Below are 18757 nucleotides of genomic sequence, written 5' to 3'. Positions count from 1 at the left end.
ACCCGGTCGAAGGCACTGTATTTGATCTCCGGCAGGCGCCATTGTACATCAAGCTACTGTTCCAGAACCACCCACACCCCAACCTCACTGCAGCTGAGGCGTCCACGGAGAGCGCTGAGTGCACCTCCGGCCGTGGGTGCACCAGCAGTGTGGCGCTGGCTAGAGCCTCCTTTGTCGCGATGAAAGCCCTGTCTGCCTCCTCTGTCCACAATAAAGTCTTTTCTTTGGTGGCCATGAACACGAACAATAAAAGTTCATTATCCCCACAAACTCTTGGAGGCCTTTCAGGCTGGAGGGTTAGGGGAATCATTGAACAGCCACTACCTTTACCGGCGCCGGCGTGGCCCTAGCCACTGAAATGGTGTGCTCCAGGAACTGGAGGGACTCCTTGCTGAACTGGCATTTGGCCACATTGACCATGAGGCAGAAGTCTGCCAGCCGGGCAAAGAGTGTGCAGAAATGGGCTTTGTGTTCATCACGGTTGCGACTGGCAATGAGAATATCGTCCAGGTAAAATAACACAAAGTCCAGGTCTTTTCCAACGGCATCTCTGAGGCGCAGATTGGGCCACGTTCTTTAGACCGAAGGGCATACGCAAGAACTCGAAGAGGCCAAAAGGGGTGATAATGGCCATCTCACCCACGTCGTCTGGATGCACCGGGATCTGATGATATACCCACATGAGGTCCACTTTGGAGAAGACCCGTGCGCCGTGGAGGTTGGGAGAAAAATCCTGTATGTGGAGCACCGGGTACCTGTTGGGGGTGGTTGCGTCGTTCAACCGACAATAGTCCCTGCACGGTCTCTGGCCCCCGGACGAATTTGGGACCATATGGAATGGCAATGCCCAGGCACTGTCCGAGCCAATTTTATGGACGCTGACTGGACAAATAGTCCAACTCCAATCAAAAACTCATCTTTCCCCTTTCTCCAAATTACAATATTGTTGAATGAAGCAAGGCTCTGCTGATGAACTTCAGCAGAATTTTGTGGAGTCTGACACATTTATGCTGGTCAAATTTGTTCCTGGCAAGAAAAATATATAATACAGGATGCTGCCAGGATTTGTTCTGGCACAACTAATGTGTAACTGGGCCTCACCTGTAAATTTATAATGTTTTATGCTGGTGGTGAGTTCTAACAAGTGTTATTATAAATTAAATACTGTGATATTAGGTACCAGATATCAGTCGTCCCCGATTTACGATGGGATCCTGTTGCAGAACTCCCCATTCTAAGTAAAAAATCGTAACTTGTAAAGTACTGCACTTACCATTTTTTTCATAATTAAATGTTGAAAACAACATTTGTGTATTGAATGCAGCGACTGCGAGTGTGGTTGAGTCAGCATTGCGAGAGAGTGCTCCATACGCTGATCTCGCGTGATGTTGCTGTCGCCCAGAATCGCGCAGGAGTAGCGTATCGCATATCACAAGCACGGGGACGCATCGGAACTCGAAATCGAAAGTACGGGTTTGGACCATCATAACTTCAAAAAATCAAGCCATCATAAATCGGGGACTATCTGTATCAGTAAATTACTACTTGGATGAGATTACATGATTTTCTCTGAGGTGGAAAGTCGAGGTACAGAAATATCCTCACCTTGTAATTTGAGGAGCATCTTATGGTCAGAGTCGTTGCACTTTTTGACAACGTGAGAGCTAAATGTCAGGGTATCTAAATGGAATGCTTGCCACATTTTCATAACGATGGGTCAGCATAGTTCGTGTAGTTGTTAGCTGAACATGTGTTTTAGTGCCAGTGGCTCGAGTTCAAAGTTGATGGTGTCTGTAAGGAGTTTGTCCGTTCTTCACGCTACAGCGTGGGTTTCTCCATATGTAGAGTGTTATAGGTTAAATGGTTCCATGGGTGTAATTGGGTGGTGTTGGCTCATTGGCCAGAAGGGCCTGTTACTATGCTGTATCTTGAAATTAAAAAATAATTCTCAATGATTAACATTACATTAGCTAGGAACCCTTCAGGTTAAGCACAAGGACTTTGGTTTGCAAATCAACAGTCCTATGGGTTAGGTTATCCGCAGAGTAAACACCAAAGTGTGTAGACACTATGACTGAAATAAAAACACCATGCTGCAGAAATTCAGCAAGTCAAACCTGATGAACAGCAGAAGCCCAAAAACGCTCATTATGTATCTTTATCTTAACTATATAAAGTGCCCTGTTTGACCTGCTGAGTTTCTCTAGCATGGTGTTTTTACTAAGTTATCCTTGGAGTTCCTTGACATATTTGCAAATTCTCTGTGCACAGCCTCCTTTACCTTCAAAGCTTTCTTTCCATGGCTTTCGTGAACCCTGGCAGAAATGGTCGGCACAGGATCGTTTGCCATCTTGCTGGTGGATGGCTTCACGTCGGAATCGTGTAAATTTTGCGAAGTACTGCAATGAAATAGAGAATCGTCAGGTGGTATTGATAGAAAGGAAAAAAGCTGCAGGCTCAACCCAGTGTGCATTAAAGCAATAAGGTGCAGGATTTGTTTTCTGTTTGCGAAAAAATAAAACATAGATAATTGAACTGTCTGGTACAGTAATTATCCCCATAAACCACAAAGAGGACCTTGAATCTTATGTCTGTGCACCAACTGCATCACAGTCTGAGCATAAAGCCCTCCAAAAGATAGTGGATGCAGCCCAGGACATCACAGGCAAAACACTCCCCTTTATCGAAAACATCTACAGGAAACGCAGCCGTCAGAGAGCAGCAGCAATCATCAAAGATCCACACCACCCAGTACATAGTCTATTCTCATGGGTACCATCAGGAAAGGAAGTATAGGTCTCACGAGACTCACATCGCCAGGTTCAGGAAGAGCTGCTACCCCTCCACCATCAGTCTCCTCAACAATAAACTTAATCAGGGACTCATTGAGGTCTCATAACATAACATAACATAACAATTACAGCACGGAAACAGGCCATTAGGCCCTTCTAGTCCACACCGAACCAAACACCCCTTTCTAGTCCCACCTCCCTGCACAATGCCCATAACCCTCCATCTTCTTCTCATCCATATACCTGTCCAACCTTTTCTTAAATAATACAATTGACTCCGCCGCCACTATTTCTCCCGGAAGATCATTCCACACGGCTACCACTCTCTGAGTAAAGAAGTTCCCCCTCATGTTACCTCTAAACCTCTGCCCCTTAATTCTTTACTCATGACCTCTTGTTTTAATCTTTCCTCCTCTTAATGGAAATAGTCTATCCATATCCACTCTGTCTATCCCTTTCATAATCTTAAATACTTCTATCAAATCCCCTCTCAACCTTCTACGCTCCAAAGAATAAAGACCTAATCTGTCCAATCTCTCCCTATACTCTAGATGCTTAAACCCAGGTAACATTCTGGTAAACCTACTCTGCACTCTCTCCACTCTGTTTATATCCTTCCTATAATTAGGCGACCAGAACTGCACACAGAACTCCAAATTAGGCCGCACCAACGTCTTATACAATCTCCATGTATTGCAGTTTGTTTACATTCATTATTGGTTTACAGTTCTTTATTTGATTACACGTGCACATGTGTAGTTTTAGCACGACCAATAAGTCGTAACTCTGCCTCACCCACAGGAAAAACAAACATCAGGGTTGTATGTGATGTCGTGCATGTACTCTAACAATAAATCTAAAATCTGAAATTTGGGTCAGCAACCTTCTGTGTGGCATCTTATTAAAAGCCTTCTGAATATCCAAATACACAACCAACTCTGGTTTCCCTTTATCCACTCTGCTAGAACCAAAATAGTCAAGCATTCTTTCCTTTTCATAACTCCAGGTTAACCTTGTTCAAGATATACATTTTTTTTAAATATCATCAATATAAAATCCCTCATTAGAGATTGCAGTATTTTCCAGAAAATGATGTCATACCAACAGGATGCTGGTTACGAGTTTTCTCTTCTGCACTTGTAGAGCTATCTCTTGCCATTTCTGTCCCTCTTCTATTTGGGCATCTCACAGTAATTTGCTTTTGATTTACTCAATGTTCCAAATACTTGTGGAAAAGGCAGAAAATGAGTTCCTCTTGACCCAGCCATGGTTTCAAAAACATTTTAATTTCCGATTTCGTCTACAGCAAAGATATAACTCCTCGGGGGAGTGGGGGGAGTCATGTGATGCGGAGGACGTAGGATGTGGGATCCTAAAACACCCGGGAAAATATAAGAAAATTATTATTTAGCTAAAGTAAATAGAGATTAAAATACGAAGGAAGAAGATGAGAATAGTCCATTTACTTTTTAAAAAGCCTTTGAAGAAATGAACTCTTCTTGCTGGAGCTGATGAAGGTGTTGTTCCTGGATATGAGAAGAGGCCTTTGACGCAGAAAAGTCCAGGACCTCGAGTGAGATCAGTAAAATCTGGAGGGTGTACGTAGTTACACTTTGTGACAACTCAGGACCATTGGAGAGTTGAGTTGCCAAACAGATTCTTTAAGCAAGATCAGAGAGTCAACTTTGAATGAGAAGACTGATTGCAGTGGTGAATTAGCAAGTGTTGGATGTCAGAAATAAAACTTCTCACACATGAGTCTCTTTAAAACTGATGACACGACAAGCTTTATTTACAAGTCTGCAGAGTTGGACTCAACTGGTTTCTCACCAGTTAAGCCCCGATACATACAGTGCATTGATTTTTATACCCTTATTGTTTGCCCTTCCCCTTCTTATTAATACTGTTTTAATTGGTTAGTATTGCAAAAGCATTCTAAGTATAACTGCATTTTTAATTATCACGTTCGTTACGTACGCTGTGAACTCTACATACACTAAATTCTGTTTCTCACCCTTCTTATCAATCTTTTGTCTCCTGCATGTCTCTCACTATGACCATTAAAAGATAGGTTTTAAAAAAACATATCCAGCTGAACCTTTTGTCCTTGGCTGCTAGTAAGCTCCCTGTCCGTTCTGGCTTCCCTTTTTATGATTAATCAACACATTTTAACTTAAGTCATTTTAACCTAAATTCTCTATATAACATTGGAGAACATGTACAGATAAGCTTTGGAGAGATTCTTTCAACTTGAGAAGATTTTATACAAGATAAAGATAAAATTAAGGCTATAAAAAAGGATAAAAAGAACTCTGAAGGTGAATTGAAACAGATGGTATGGGAAATGTGGGATTATATTAAAATGATGTGGGAAGATATAGATTATTTAAAATCTGAGGTTAAAGAGGTGAAAGAAAAATACGAGCAGTTATCTACCAATATGATGGAAGTACAAGAACAACAGAATGTGAAAAATCAGAATATTATGAAGGCGTATGAAAAGGATAAACTTATAGAGGAGAAGCTGAAAAATTTGGAGTCTGAAGTTAAGGAAGAAATTACTGAGAGGAAGATAAATTCTGAAAAAATTGTTAAGATGGAAAATTTTAGTGGGAGAAATAACATTAAGATTGTAGGCTTGGAAGAAGGGGAAGAAGAACACGATATGATTCAGTTTCTCCAAGGATGGATACCCAAGGTTCTGGGGGTATATCAATTTGAAGATGCAATTGAAATTGAAAAAGAACATCGAGCCCTCAGACCACAACCGCAATCAAATGAAAAACCTCACTCTACAGTAATTAATTGTTCAAAATATCGAGACAAGGAAAAGATCCTAGCCTGAGCAGCAAAGAAAAAGTAAGAATAAAGTCCACCTGAATATCATGGTTCATAGGTGTTTTTTAACCTGGATATTACTGCACAGCTGTTGGCAAAGGGGAGACACTTTAATGAAGTCAAGAGAAGTCTTTGGGAAAAGGGAAACAAGTTTACATTATGGTATTCAGCGATGATGAAGATTGTATTACCGAATGGCAAAAATAATTTTTTTTATGGATTACGAACAGGCATAAGATTTTGTGGAAACTTTAACTTCTAATAAGTCGAATAAATGTGAAGGAATTATTTGGAATGTGAAAATGGACACGTGAATTCGAGACTCTGTTTTGATATAACACAACACCAGGGAAGTGAAGGGTGCCGGAGTCCATTGGCCGCTGTTCATAAGATCATTTGTGGCAATGAGCCACATCCTGTACAATAGAGGGGGGTGATGCTTTGTTCTTTAGTGCCAACGATAGAGGGGGGCATAAGAATGGAGTTGTATTGATGTTTTATTTTACTTTAGAGAATTAATTCAATATTGAATTTAAATTGGATGTTGGAGAGATGTGAGATTTTCAATGGATATATGATTAACTGGGATTATTGTTAGATATATTGGAATTTAACCTTAACGTCATAGAGGGAGATCTATTATTATTAAATATATGTTTATGAATGGTTATATCGATTGCAATGATGTTTATTTGATTTTATAGAATTGATTTAACATGGAATTTAAATTGGATGATGTAAGAGATATGAGATTCCTAACAGATAAATGATTAATTAGGAGTAATATTAGATATATTGGAATTTAACATTTAGAATGAATTTAAAACATAAGATATACATATTTAGATATGTTATCAATATATTTATTTATGAAATCTTTTAAAAAATCCTCTCCATTTTCTTATTTTGTGCTTTCTTTCTTCCTTTGTTTTCTTTCTTTTTGTGGGGGGGGGTAGGGGATAAAATCAAAATTATATATCATTTTGCATTGTGTCTATTCTAACGTATTGTTCAAGATGAAGAAACATATTTATGTTTGATGCAAATGGTAAATAATTTTTTTTTTAAAGTTAACTCCTCCAACTTAAAAACGTTTAATCTGTTTCGTGTACCCCTGCCTTCATGTTAAAAACTTCCCCAATATCAGCTTGATATTCCCATTCCCTCGCCCAATCACACTTTATTCAACTTTACCAAAAGAGCAAAACATCATTAGATTTCAGATTTATTTTCAGAGAACGTACACGATATCACATACAACAGGCCAGGCAGAACTACAACTTATGGACATTGCAAAGAAAACTGTACTCAATGTACAGATGCAAACAAATAAAGAAATGTAAACAAACCGACAATGCAACACAGAGAGAAAAAAGTGCAAACGTTAAGAGTTCTTAAATGCGCCCGATTGTTGATGAGATGTCTGAAGGTGGAGAGGTAGCAGCTGTTCCTGTATGTGATGGTGCGAGTCTTGTGGCACCTAGACCTCTTTACTGATGGCAGCGGTGAGAACAGATAGTGTTCAGGAGCTGTGGATCCTTGATGATTGCTGCTGCTCTCCAACAGCAACATGCTCAATGGTGGCAGGGCTTTTTTCCTGTGTGCACTACCTTTTGCAGGGCTTTACGCTCAGGGGTATTGGTGTCCCCATACAGCTGGTCAGCACACCACACATCTGAAGAAATTTGCCAGGGTTTCCAATGTCATACCGAACCTCTGCAATCTCCTGAGGCACTGACATGATTTCTTCATGATGCCTTTAGCATGTTGGTCCAGGTAAGATCCTCTGAGATGGTGACTCGCAAAACTTAAATTTTCAAACTTCCTCTTGAATCCTGACTCATTGCCCCTTTTTGTACAATCCACAGCCATGGCATCATCAGATTTGTAGATGGTGTTGTTGTTGTACTGAGCCAAACAGACATAGGTTTGTATGGGTTAGAGCAGGAGCCAAGAATGCAACCCTGAGATGAACAGTACTGATGGAGATTGTAGATATGTTCTTACCAATCCTCACTGATTGTGGTCTGGAGGTGATTAAATCCAGGATCCAATTATACAGTGAGGTGAGGAGTCCCAGTTCTTGGAGTTTGCTGATCAAATTTGAGGGGATGATTGTATTAAATGCCGGACTATAGTCGATAAAGAGCATCCTGATGCATGCACCTTTGCTGCCTAGGTGTTTCAGAGCTTTGTGTAGAGCTAGTGAGATGACATCCTCTGTAGACCTGTTACTACGATAGGCGAATTGGAATGGATCCATGTTGCTGCTCAGACAGATGATACTGTATACTTCAACAACAGCCTTCGTAAAGACCATCACTGTTGATGTGAGGGCCACTGGTCAAGATTAATTTAAACAGTTTACCACACCCTATGGGGAACCAGTGTGACTGACCTGTTGGAAACAGGTGGGTACCACACCCTGCCAGAATGAGATGTTGAAAATATCCATGAAAACATTGGCAAGTACATTTACATAGGTTTTTTAAATCTCCACTGGTTACTCCGTCCGGACTGAATGCTTTTTTCGGATTAAGTCTCCTGAAGGCAGCCCACACATCATCCTCGGATATAGACAGGAAAGGATCAACAGTGGTATTGGGGTGCATAATGGTGGTTCTTTCTTGTTCTTGTGGTTGAATTGGGCATGGAAGGCATGAAGTCAATCTGGGAGTGAAGCATTGCCATCTCCTACTGCACAAGATTTGGTTTTATAGCAGGTTATGTCAATTAGGCCCTGTCGGGTATCCTTCAAACAGGAACTGATTGATGGAGAAATATTTTAGAATGCCAGATATTTCTCACAAAATTGCCATTATGCTGAGGTTCCATAACAGAGATGATCTCTGCATGAGGTCAGGGGCTGGATTCCTTGATACTCGTCTGTATGGGAATTCTCTGTAACCAGATCCCACATCATTTGCATCAACAAAAACAAGGATTTGTGAAAGGTGACTTTCTGTTGCCCGAATCGTTGTAATGTGGGGAGTGCTAGAACTCTAGAAATTTTTTTAATTGCAGGCCAAGTAAACTGAGACATCTTAAGAATCTATTGTCTCCAATGATTAGACAGTCCCAAGTTATCCCATCCAGACAATACCGTAATAATTTACTTGAGTTGATCTGATTAAATGTAATGATTGATACAATGCTAGCATATACACCTGTTATTGGATGGAATAGCAACTCTGTTTCGGTTGGGTAGAAAAGTTGGAATAAGCACTTACTCTGTTGTCGCTGACCCAGTTAAGAAAAGACTTGTTCTGCCGAATTCAGCATAGTGACCACCTGCAACTTTCTGCAAAATATAGAAATAGCTATTTCATTTCAGCTTCTCCAACATCATCTTCACATTTCTTTCAAAGTGACACTCTCAGAAATATTTTTGTCGCCAATGAGCTTCTTTTTATTGGCCTTCCAATATGGAAGCAAATTTTTATTGTAACCAGTTCAGTTGAATAACAATATGGGCACCATTTTCAGCAAAAATTGCAGTGCCAATTTATTTGATGGTCTGGTAATAAACATCGCTCCATGATTGGGATAGATTATTTAGGACACAAACCAAGCTTGCGGAGTTCAATGCAAACTACCATTCACGTGAACTTCTTCAGGAATGTTCACATAGAACACTGCAGCACAGAAAACAGGCCATTCGACCCATCTAGTCTGTCGACCATTAGTTCACTAGCCCCATTGACCTATTCCCATTCCATAACCTTCCAGACCTCTCCCATCCATGTATCTATCCAATTTATGCTTAGAAAAACAAACAATTGAGCCCACACTCACCACATCAAATGGCAGCTTCATTCCACACTCCCACCATTCTCTGAGTGAAGACTTTCCCATAATGTTCCCCCTAAATCTTTCTCCTTTCAGCTTAAAACTATGACCTCTCACATTCATCTTCCCCAATCTAAGTGGAAAAAGCCTTCTCGCATCCACTGTTTACATCTCTCATAACTTTGTAAACCTCTATTAAATCTCTCATTATTCTTCTTTGCTCCACGGAATAAAGTTCCAACCAGCTTAATCTTTCCCTGTAACTTAACTCCTGAAGACCCGGCAACATCCTAGAAAATCTTCTCGGCATCTTATTACTATCCTTCCTTTAGTTGGGCACCCAGAGGTTCTCAGTAATTCAATCTCCCAATTTCTCTCCGATGTAGAGAAGTTCATAAAGGGAGCACCAGGTGAAGATTTGTTTGGGTTTCTGTAAAGTGTTTTTTCCAAGTGAAGTGATTTACTTCCGAATTGCATTTCCATCTCTGGAATCACATGCACGCACTGTTATGAGCATTGAAATGTGTGAGGTGCAACTGGCATCACAGTGAGTGTAGTGGTTAGCGCAGATAACCAATCAATCCAACTCCAAAATCTGAACTACAATATCATTAAGCAAGAAAGTCTGCTGACGCTGTGATTCATGTGCAACACAGAAATTTGTGGAGAAATTCAGCAGTTCACGCAGCATCTATAGGAAGTTAATGGCAACCAACGTTTTGGACTTGTGACTTTCGTGAATGTATGAGAAAGAAGCAGGAATGCATCACATTAGATAAAAATTAGGGAAGGATTGAAGAGGAGGGAGGAAGGAGCAGGGAGAGGTGTACAGGCTAGCAGATAAACGGTCATAGGTGGGTCTATGTGAGGGGGCAAAAAATAAAAAAAGCAGAATTGATGGGGAGAGGGGATGCTCAATGAATAAGGAGGGGAGGGAAGCTGTAGGAAAGGAGACACAGGGATAGGGAAATTGAGAAACTCAGGGAGGGGTTTAATGGGATCCGGAGGTTCATGTTAATGTCTGGGCAATCTGCAACCAGACAGCATTAATATTCACCACTGCTTCCATAAAACCTCTCCCCGACTTTCTCACTTTTGTCTCCTTTCGGCCAGCTTCCAACCTTCCCCAGACTATTTACCAATTTATTTCCAGCCCAAGACATGGACATTTTATTAGCTAGCATCTACCAACTTCTATGCATTTGTCTGACATTTAAATATCCTTCCATTATTCACTCATTGATGGATTCTCATATTACCTGATCAACCAATGTTGAAATTGAGTAATTGATGATCCCACCATAAGCATTTGAATCTGCTTAATCCCAGAGCAGAAGCAAAATCTTTGAATAGGTACATGACAATATCCAACATTAAAAAACTCTATAAATTATTTATAGAACATTCACGCCTTCCTACCTCCATAGATTGTGATGTTGATTGACCTTCTTCCATTGCAACTGGGCAGTCTGTCGATTGCATTCTGTATTTATGTTTGCATATCCACTTCCGCACTGTCAGGGAAAGAACATATCCAAATTATGTCCAACCTGCAGATTATACACAATTTCAAATGACATCTTGAAAATGTGTAATGCTACTAAAGTTGATTTGCGATGATAATGATGGCCTTGAACAGCAATGAAAAAAAAAATCAAATTTATAAAATGTGACAGGAAACTGAAAAATAACAAAATGCCCTGAAGTATGTGACAAAAATCAAAATTTATTCTTCATAATATTACATTAGACCCTCCTTTTATTAAGGAAAATTTGTGGTTCATCTGGAAAAAGCATGATTTTGGAACTCTCATTCAAACTGTTTCCATGCATAAACTTCAATCGAGGGAAAATTACGGAGATATTTTTCAATTATGTGTTTGTGCATGAATGATTGGCTGTACCTCTCAGAGCATGAAAAAGAACTCTGCCATAATTTCATGAACGGAAACAAAAAACTCACAGGAGAAACCTTGGCTCACAAGATATAATTTACGACTTACTTGCGTGTATCTACAAATTTTACAACCTTGGGTCATGTCTTGGAGCGAATAAAGTACTTCAAGAGCATGGTGACTTTTAGCGCATGGGAAATATAGAAATAAAACTTTTATTTCACCAAGTTTATTCGTTCAAACCTTGCTGCAAAAATCAAAGGCTTCACCCGCTGAGCAAATCCTTTGAATGATGTGTTAAATCGGGGTAAGCTCCGCCTTCTGTGGAGGTCATTAAAGAGTCTTTGGAACTTATCAAAATGATTGCCATTCTGAGTTGGGAATCCTGTGGTCTACTCTGGAAATTGGTTGAGAGTAGACATCAGGATTCACACTGATAAACCCTCCAGAGGAAATTGCCTGTCAACATTTAATAAATTGGGTCACAGGCTGTAAAGGGAACTGACACCACAAAACCATTCTTCAGGGTGGCTTGTATTGAGATATTTCCAAACGGTATTATTCCACTTTGTTTACAGTAGTTGTAAAAGTCCTCACTTCAGAACATATTTTACTCTATTATTTATTACATAGTCATTTAAAGTTTTCATATACATATTTTATGGAATATTTGGAAAGTTTTGGGGAGAAAAATAGGTAAAATTGGAGTAGGTTACATACATATACACACTTTAAAACAGATCTGATTAGAAAAACTGAAGAATTCAAATACAGTGACTTTACCTGTTTGCTGGAGGAGGGGGGAGAGAGAGGGGAGAGGGGGAGGGGGGAGTGGGGAGCAGGGAGGGAGAGGGGGAGGGGGAGGGGGATGGGGAGGGGGTGGGAGTGGAGGACGGGGAAAGGGGGGAGGGGGAGAAATATGTATCAGCCAGGAGAAGCTTGTTGCAAGTTTCATCAGCATGACACTGAAGAGACTAATGGTTGTGGAAATCCTGCAACAAAACATCTTTCTGCAAACCTACAAGAAGAGGTTAAGTTGGGTAGTTACGTTAATAGTGATAAGTTAAAGTTTGATTCTGTTTTCATGTATAAAGATAATTAAAAACAACTGTTGTTTAAGTAACTATTTGTCGTGGTGAATATCTATTGCTGCTGGGTTTTGGGGTCTTATGGGCTCGTAACACATAAATTTTATACTTTAAATTTACAAAATCAATCTCATAACATGTACATTGCCAATAAGAATGGAATTATTTGGCCTCCAAATATTTGTTAAAAACCAAGAACATATGAAGGGCAAGGATGGTAATTTCATTTCCTAAAATTGATCTGTCAACCAATCCAGAGTGTACAAAAAGAGTAAAGGCAAATCTGCTCATTTTCATTCTTTGAATCTTTTTCTTATTCTGAAACTGCTTTGATTGATGCTGAAATAAATGATGCTGTTTAAATCAGTTTTATTTTCAATTCTATAATCTGATCTTGCTCAAGAGTTCTACAGAGGATGACAAAATGATTAAAGGGATTATGAGAGGAAGCTGGCAGGGAACATAAAAAATGACTGTAAAAGCTTTTATTGATACGTTAAGAGGATGAGGTTAGTTAAGACAAATGTGTGTCTGTGGCACAGAGAAACGGGTAAGTTGATGATGGAGAACAAGGGTATGGCAGACTGAATGACTGCTCCTACACCTATTTCTATGTTTCTATTTTAATCATTCAGCATTTTGCTACCTGGTGTGACAATATTAAAACCAGTTACAAAAGGACATCTGTTTCTGCTGAGTGGAGGAATGTTCAGAGGAGATGAACAAGATATGTCTTTTGACACCAATATTTGTGGAGTCCTGGAAAGATTTGCCACTCACGGTGAGGGGGTTTCCTTGAATAGTGACAATCATCCATGATGGCCATATGGATGGAGTAAAAATATGTTGAGGCAGGGGCCAATCATTTTGCACCAACAACTTGCAATGATTAGAGCTATGTTTCTTGACTGATTGGGTGTGCAGAATTTTAAATGACGATGTTTCGGTTGAGGGCCATATAAATCACGAGTCCAGTTTCAATAAAAAGCATGCACTTGAAATTATGCAATATTTAATTTCTTGTAAATTAACTTTCTCAGCCTGAACCTACACAGAAATTCATTTCCACTGTGTGGACATACTGCTGAAATCATGAACTGGGGATCATCTTGACAACCTAAATCATTTGGAGATTCAACTCTGGTTGGCAGCAGATATTGCTGTCGATCTGTTTTCAATAGATCATAAAACTCCGCCAAGGTAACTGATCCACTTACCTGCTGGCATTTTTTGTCCGTCATTTTCACAGGTACAGATTGAAGATGCTGTTGGTGCTGGAGATACTGTAATTATTGATGCAGTCGTTGCGGTTTCAACGGTGCTGGTGGTACTTTCACATGTTCCTTTATATTTCAGAACTTCACAATTGTCCATACACAGAGTGAAGTTACAGAGGCCTAATTTTCCTGAAGAAGTCACAATCGCCTGATCTGGAGGCAGAGTAATGATAATGAGTTAATGGTCTTACACTTTGTGCAATGTGCATAAGCACGGAAATTCATCCTTGATGTAGAAAACAGGATTTGTAAAAAAAAAGAAATATATATAAAATTATTCATTACTCCGAAGATTGTATTCAACAGCTCAATAAAAAAATGGATAGACCACCCTGAGAATATTGTCTTCAGTACCGGTGCAACAGTCGACTCTGCAGCCAAGAGATTCCAACACATACATGTAGACATCGTGGGCCCCCTGGTGGTGTCCAGGTATGCCTGCTACTTGTTGACCGTGGTCGGCTGCGCGACAAGTTGTCCGGAAGCCAACAGGCTGAAAGACACTTCCGCTGAGACCTGTGCCAGGAACCTACTCGCTCACTAGATCGCCAGGTTCGGGGTCTCAGCGTCGCACGTGACAAATGAGTGAGGTGCCCAATTCACGTCTGCCCTCTGGGCACTCTTGGGAACCCTCTTGGGTGTCAAGCTCCACCACACCACCGCATATCACCCCCAAGTCAACGGCTTAGTGCAGCGCTTGCACTGACACCTAAGTCGGCCGTCATGGCTTGCCTCACTAGCCCTGGTTGGTTGGACGGACGAGTTGCTATGGATTCTGCTCAGCATCAGAAGGGCCCCGAAAGAGGACCTTCAAGTATCATTTGCTGAGTTGGTTTACAGTGCGCCATTGTCGTGACCCACAGAGTTTTACAGCACAGACATAGGCTCAGCCTGACTTTATCAGCAGACCTACGGAGTAAGCTCGCCTCCACCTCAGACCCACCACGGCAGCCGACCATCTCATTTGCCCAAAGAACTGGACTCAGCCGAATATGTTTTCGTCCGGCGCAATTCGCACACCGCGCCCCTGCAGCACCCTTATTAAGGCCCCTACAGAGTCCTGCAGCGATCAGGCAAGACTTTCAGTTTGGATGTTGAGAAGAAAAGAGAACTGTCCACGATCAACTGCCTCAAGGCGGCGCACCTGGACCACAGTCAGCCGGTACAGATGGCCTAACCTAAAAGCCGAGGCCAGCTGTCCAAGGGGCAAGACGCGTAAGCCAGTTCTGGGGGGGGTTGTGCACATGCTCATGGCGAACTGGCCCCGCTCGTACCACTGCACCGGCGGGTCAGCTGCGAGAAGATGGCAGCGTCGGAGACCTCCTTGCCACATGGTTTGAATGGATTGAGCACCCCGGGCAAGCGTGATGACATCACCGCCCGCGCAGGCGTGGAGCTCACACTGCTCTTAAAGGTTTGAATAAAACGGTCATTGAAACCCCCATTGTGGTGGTTGTGAGTCTAATTTCTTGTAGCTACCGCTGCCCTGTTCTAGAATCCCTTTTCTTTGTCATTTTTATAAACAACCTGGATGAAGAGGCGAGACGAGTGGATGGGTCAGTACGTTTGCGGATGACACAAAGGTTGGAGGATTTGTGGATGAAGCAGAAGGTTGTCCAAGGCTACAAGAGGATATAGACAGGATGCAGAGATGGGTGGAAAAGTGGCAGATGGAGTTCAATCCGGATAAGTGTGAGGTGATACATAAGAGTGTAGATGAACAGAGGTAATTGCGGTCAAATCCATACAGTCATCAAGGTCGCCACACAAGTTGATAGGATAGTTAAAAAGGCTTGTGGGATGCTGGGCTTCATTAATAGGGGGATTGAGTTCAGGAGTAGAGAGGTCATGTTGCAACTCTACAAATCTCTGCTAAGACGATAGAGTATTGTGTGCAGTTCCGTTCACCTCTTTATAGGAAGGATGTGGAAGCTATGGAGAGGGTACAGAGGAGATTTGCAAGGAGGTAACATGAATTGGAACACTCTTGAGGCAAGGTTACCAGAGCTGGGACTTTTCTCTTTGGAGCATAGAAGGACGAGAGGAGACTTAATAGAGGTCTACAAAATTATGAGAGGCATAGATATGGTGGTTGGCCAGCGCCTGCTTCCCAGGACAGGAGTAGCAAACACCAGACAACATATGAATAAAGTTAAGAAAGGGAAGTTTAGGGGAGACATCAGGAGCAATGTTTTAATTGTCACACAGAGAGTTGTGGTGCCTGGAATGCCTTCCAGGGTTGGTAGTGGAGGCTAAAACATTAGTGGTATTTAAAAGTCTCGTCAGACACATGGATTGTGAGAAAGGGGAGGGTTTAGTATTTTTCATTAGGGATATACGTGTTGGCACATTAAGGGCCGAAAGACCCTAAGAATTACAGTACTTGACTACTCCCTGCAACTTCAAATGGACATCACTCTAGTTTCATATTGAAGTATAAAAATAACCTCGAAACCCTCTGAAAATCATCTTCCAAACCCCTCCCAATTGTTCTTAAACCTCAACTGTAAAAACAGTTTGTGAACATCTGTGTCACTAAAATTAAGACCATCTAGAAACGTATTCCTACTGCTTCCCTTCCTGCACCAACCTAGTTAGGAATTCTCATCACCAGCCTCATCTTCAATATTTCTCCAGTTGCCCCACTCTCTTCACCAATTTTGTAAATGTCACACCTCCCACATCTGGATCTTTTTCACTGAGTACGCAATCCCCTTTGAATGGGGTTGAAAAGGATAGCAAATCGACATGATGGAATGGTGGGGCAGACTCGATGGGCCGTATGACATATTCCACTCATATCATATGGTCTTTTTTGCTCTCACATTGACTGACGTTAATAGCTCTTCCTCCTCAGACATTGTGCCTTTTTATTAAAACAAACTATTTTCTCATCTCCCCTGCAAAAAGCCTGTTTCATTACAGACTACACCATCTCTAACCTAGAACGCTTCCACCAGCGTTGTCTCCGCTCCATCCTCAAAATTCATTGGAGCGACTTCATCCCTAACATCGAAGTACTCGAGATGGCAGAGGCCGACAGCATCGAGTCCACGCTGCTGAAGATCCAGCTGCGCTGGGTGGGTCACGTCTGCAGAATGGAGGACCATCGCCTTCCCAAGATCGTGTTATATGGCGAGCTCTCCACTGGCCGCCGTGAGAGAGGTGCACCAAAGAAGAGGTACAAGGACTGCCTAAAGAAATCTCTTGGTGCCTGCCACATTGACCACTGCCAGTGGGCTGATATCGCCTCAAACCGTGCATCTTGGCGCCTCACGGTTCGGCGGGCAGCAACCTCCTTTGAAGAAGACCGCAGAGACCACCTCACTGACAAAAGACAAAGGAGGAAAAACCCAACACCCAACCCCAACCCACCAATTTTCCCCTGCAACCACTGCAACCGTGTCTGCCTGTCCCGCATCGGACTTGTCAGCCACAATCGAGCCTGCAGCTGACGTGGACTTTTACCCCCTCCATAAATCTTCGTCCGCGAAGCCAAGCCAAAGAAAGAAGACACCATCTCTAACTGCTCTCTCCTCGCTAATGCCCAGGAAGGAATTACAGCTTCCTAAATCTGTGTCCTGTTTACTCAACGCTCCTTACGATCCCTTAAATTAGATTCCTCTCTGTGCCACACTATTGATACAGCTCACATCACTGTTGTCATTTGATTTGATTGCAGCAGAATAATCTCTCCCTCCTTCTCAAATTGTCTGCAGTCTACAATAGTCTCACTTCCCTTATCCAACACCCATTCCCTGTTTGTTGGATGCATGGAACTACAGTTACAAACTTTAACCCTGATCTAACCATTCATAGCCAGAGTGTCATCAGCATTTGCACTGTTACGTCTGAGGATCCAGTCTCATCTCCCACCTAATTCTCATACAGCTGCCACTTTGGAAACAGCAGCCCCATATAAATGACAATGTCAATTTGTACACCAGTGATACCCACTTTTTACCTGACAATCACTCCTCTTCACCCCAGACTTTCTCTAAATGAATGGACTGGCCATTGTTAAGACCCCCTTTTGCACCATTATTTTTACACTCCACTCCAACCCTGCCACAGCTCATCTGCAGCTCAAATATTATCCAATTTCAAATTTTGAAGCCTTAGAAAATCATCCCATCATGACAAGCATAATCATTCACAATTCCTGAAATTTGGCATACATCCAAAAAACATTATTTTTAAGGTTTATTTCTTCCTTTGTTTAATGACTTAATCCTTACCTTGCTCTGACAGAGGCTGAACCAACGCTGACCGAGTACCTCTGATTAATGAGAGGAAACTAGATGTGTCTCTCTTTTTGTCCTGCAGAAAGATTAACATCAATTACACTGATGGGTCACCCAATGTAAAACTCTGCCAGACCTCAGTTCGAAACATGGTAGAGTCACTCACATGCAAAACAAACACATTACTCTCATTACATCCACTCAAATCCACTAAAATATTGAAATTGTTTTGCAGTTACAGAGCTCAATAAAATTCTCAATGTGTTTCCTCATTATTGTTTATTGGCACAAGGCACATCATAATATAAAGTGCCAATTCTAGGGGGTGTGGCAAGATGGCATAGGGAGTAGACGTCGGATTCCACCTCTCCCCAGCTGAATAATTAATACCTGAATTTTAAAAACTATTTGTATTTTAAAAGTATTTCTGTCAAGATTTTAAGGAATTCTGAAAGCCACAATGAAGGGTAGTAAAGCTTAAACTTCAAAAAAACAGCACAGTTTAAAAGAGCAGAAAGTGCAGAAGAATTGAAGCCAACCTCGTTAAAAGATCCAGAGATCGATTTTGGAGCAGCCAAAGTCTCAAAGGACAACTCAGGCTAAGGTATTAGAAACACCAGTGCCTTCGACACGAGATGGCGCCGATACTGGTTCTGCTGGAGGAGACATGGATCACGCTCCCAGGGATGTGGGACCTTGTGGAACTGAGGGCCCTACTCCCAATCGCGGTCGCGCGCATGTCGGACCAGCTGCCGACGTGCCGAGCCTGACCACTGAGATGTCAGGCCTTCGCTATGGAGCCCTCGCTACACTGGGCATGCGCGACTTCCGACC

The 18757-nt window shown here is 41.7% G+C and overlaps 1 protein-coding gene across 7 annotated transcripts in view; it reads right to left on the bottom strand.

The window, feature by feature from the left end:
- LOC138740925 (uncharacterized) overlaps positions 1-18757 on the bottom strand; it is a 290457-nt gene that overhangs the window by 235182 nt on the left and 36518 nt on the right. For all 7 annotated transcript variants that reach the window (XM_069894271.1, XM_069894280.1, XM_069894261.1 and 4 more), the window contains 5 exons: positions 17918-17999; positions 13620-13832; positions 10839-10933; positions 8861-8931; positions 2282-2399 (listed from right to left, as the gene is read on the bottom strand). In XM_069894271.1, the coding sequence (XP_069750372.1) occupies positions 2282-2399; positions 8861-8931; positions 10839-10933; positions 13620-13832; positions 17918-17999 (579 nt within the window). The remainder of the gene's footprint in view (positions 1-2281; positions 2400-8860; positions 8932-10838; positions 10934-13619; positions 13833-17917; positions 18000-18757) is intronic.

This window comes from Narcine bancroftii, chromosome 1 (assembly GCF_036971445.1).
Source record: "Narcine bancroftii isolate sNarBan1 chromosome 1, sNarBan1.hap1, whole genome shotgun sequence".
In the NCBI taxonomy this organism is placed as follows: domain Eukaryota; kingdom Metazoa; phylum Chordata; class Chondrichthyes; order Torpediniformes; family Narcinidae; genus Narcine; species Narcine bancroftii.
The sequence above is the reverse complement of the archived record's forward strand: the minus strand, read 5'-3'. Positions and strand labels throughout refer to the sequence as shown.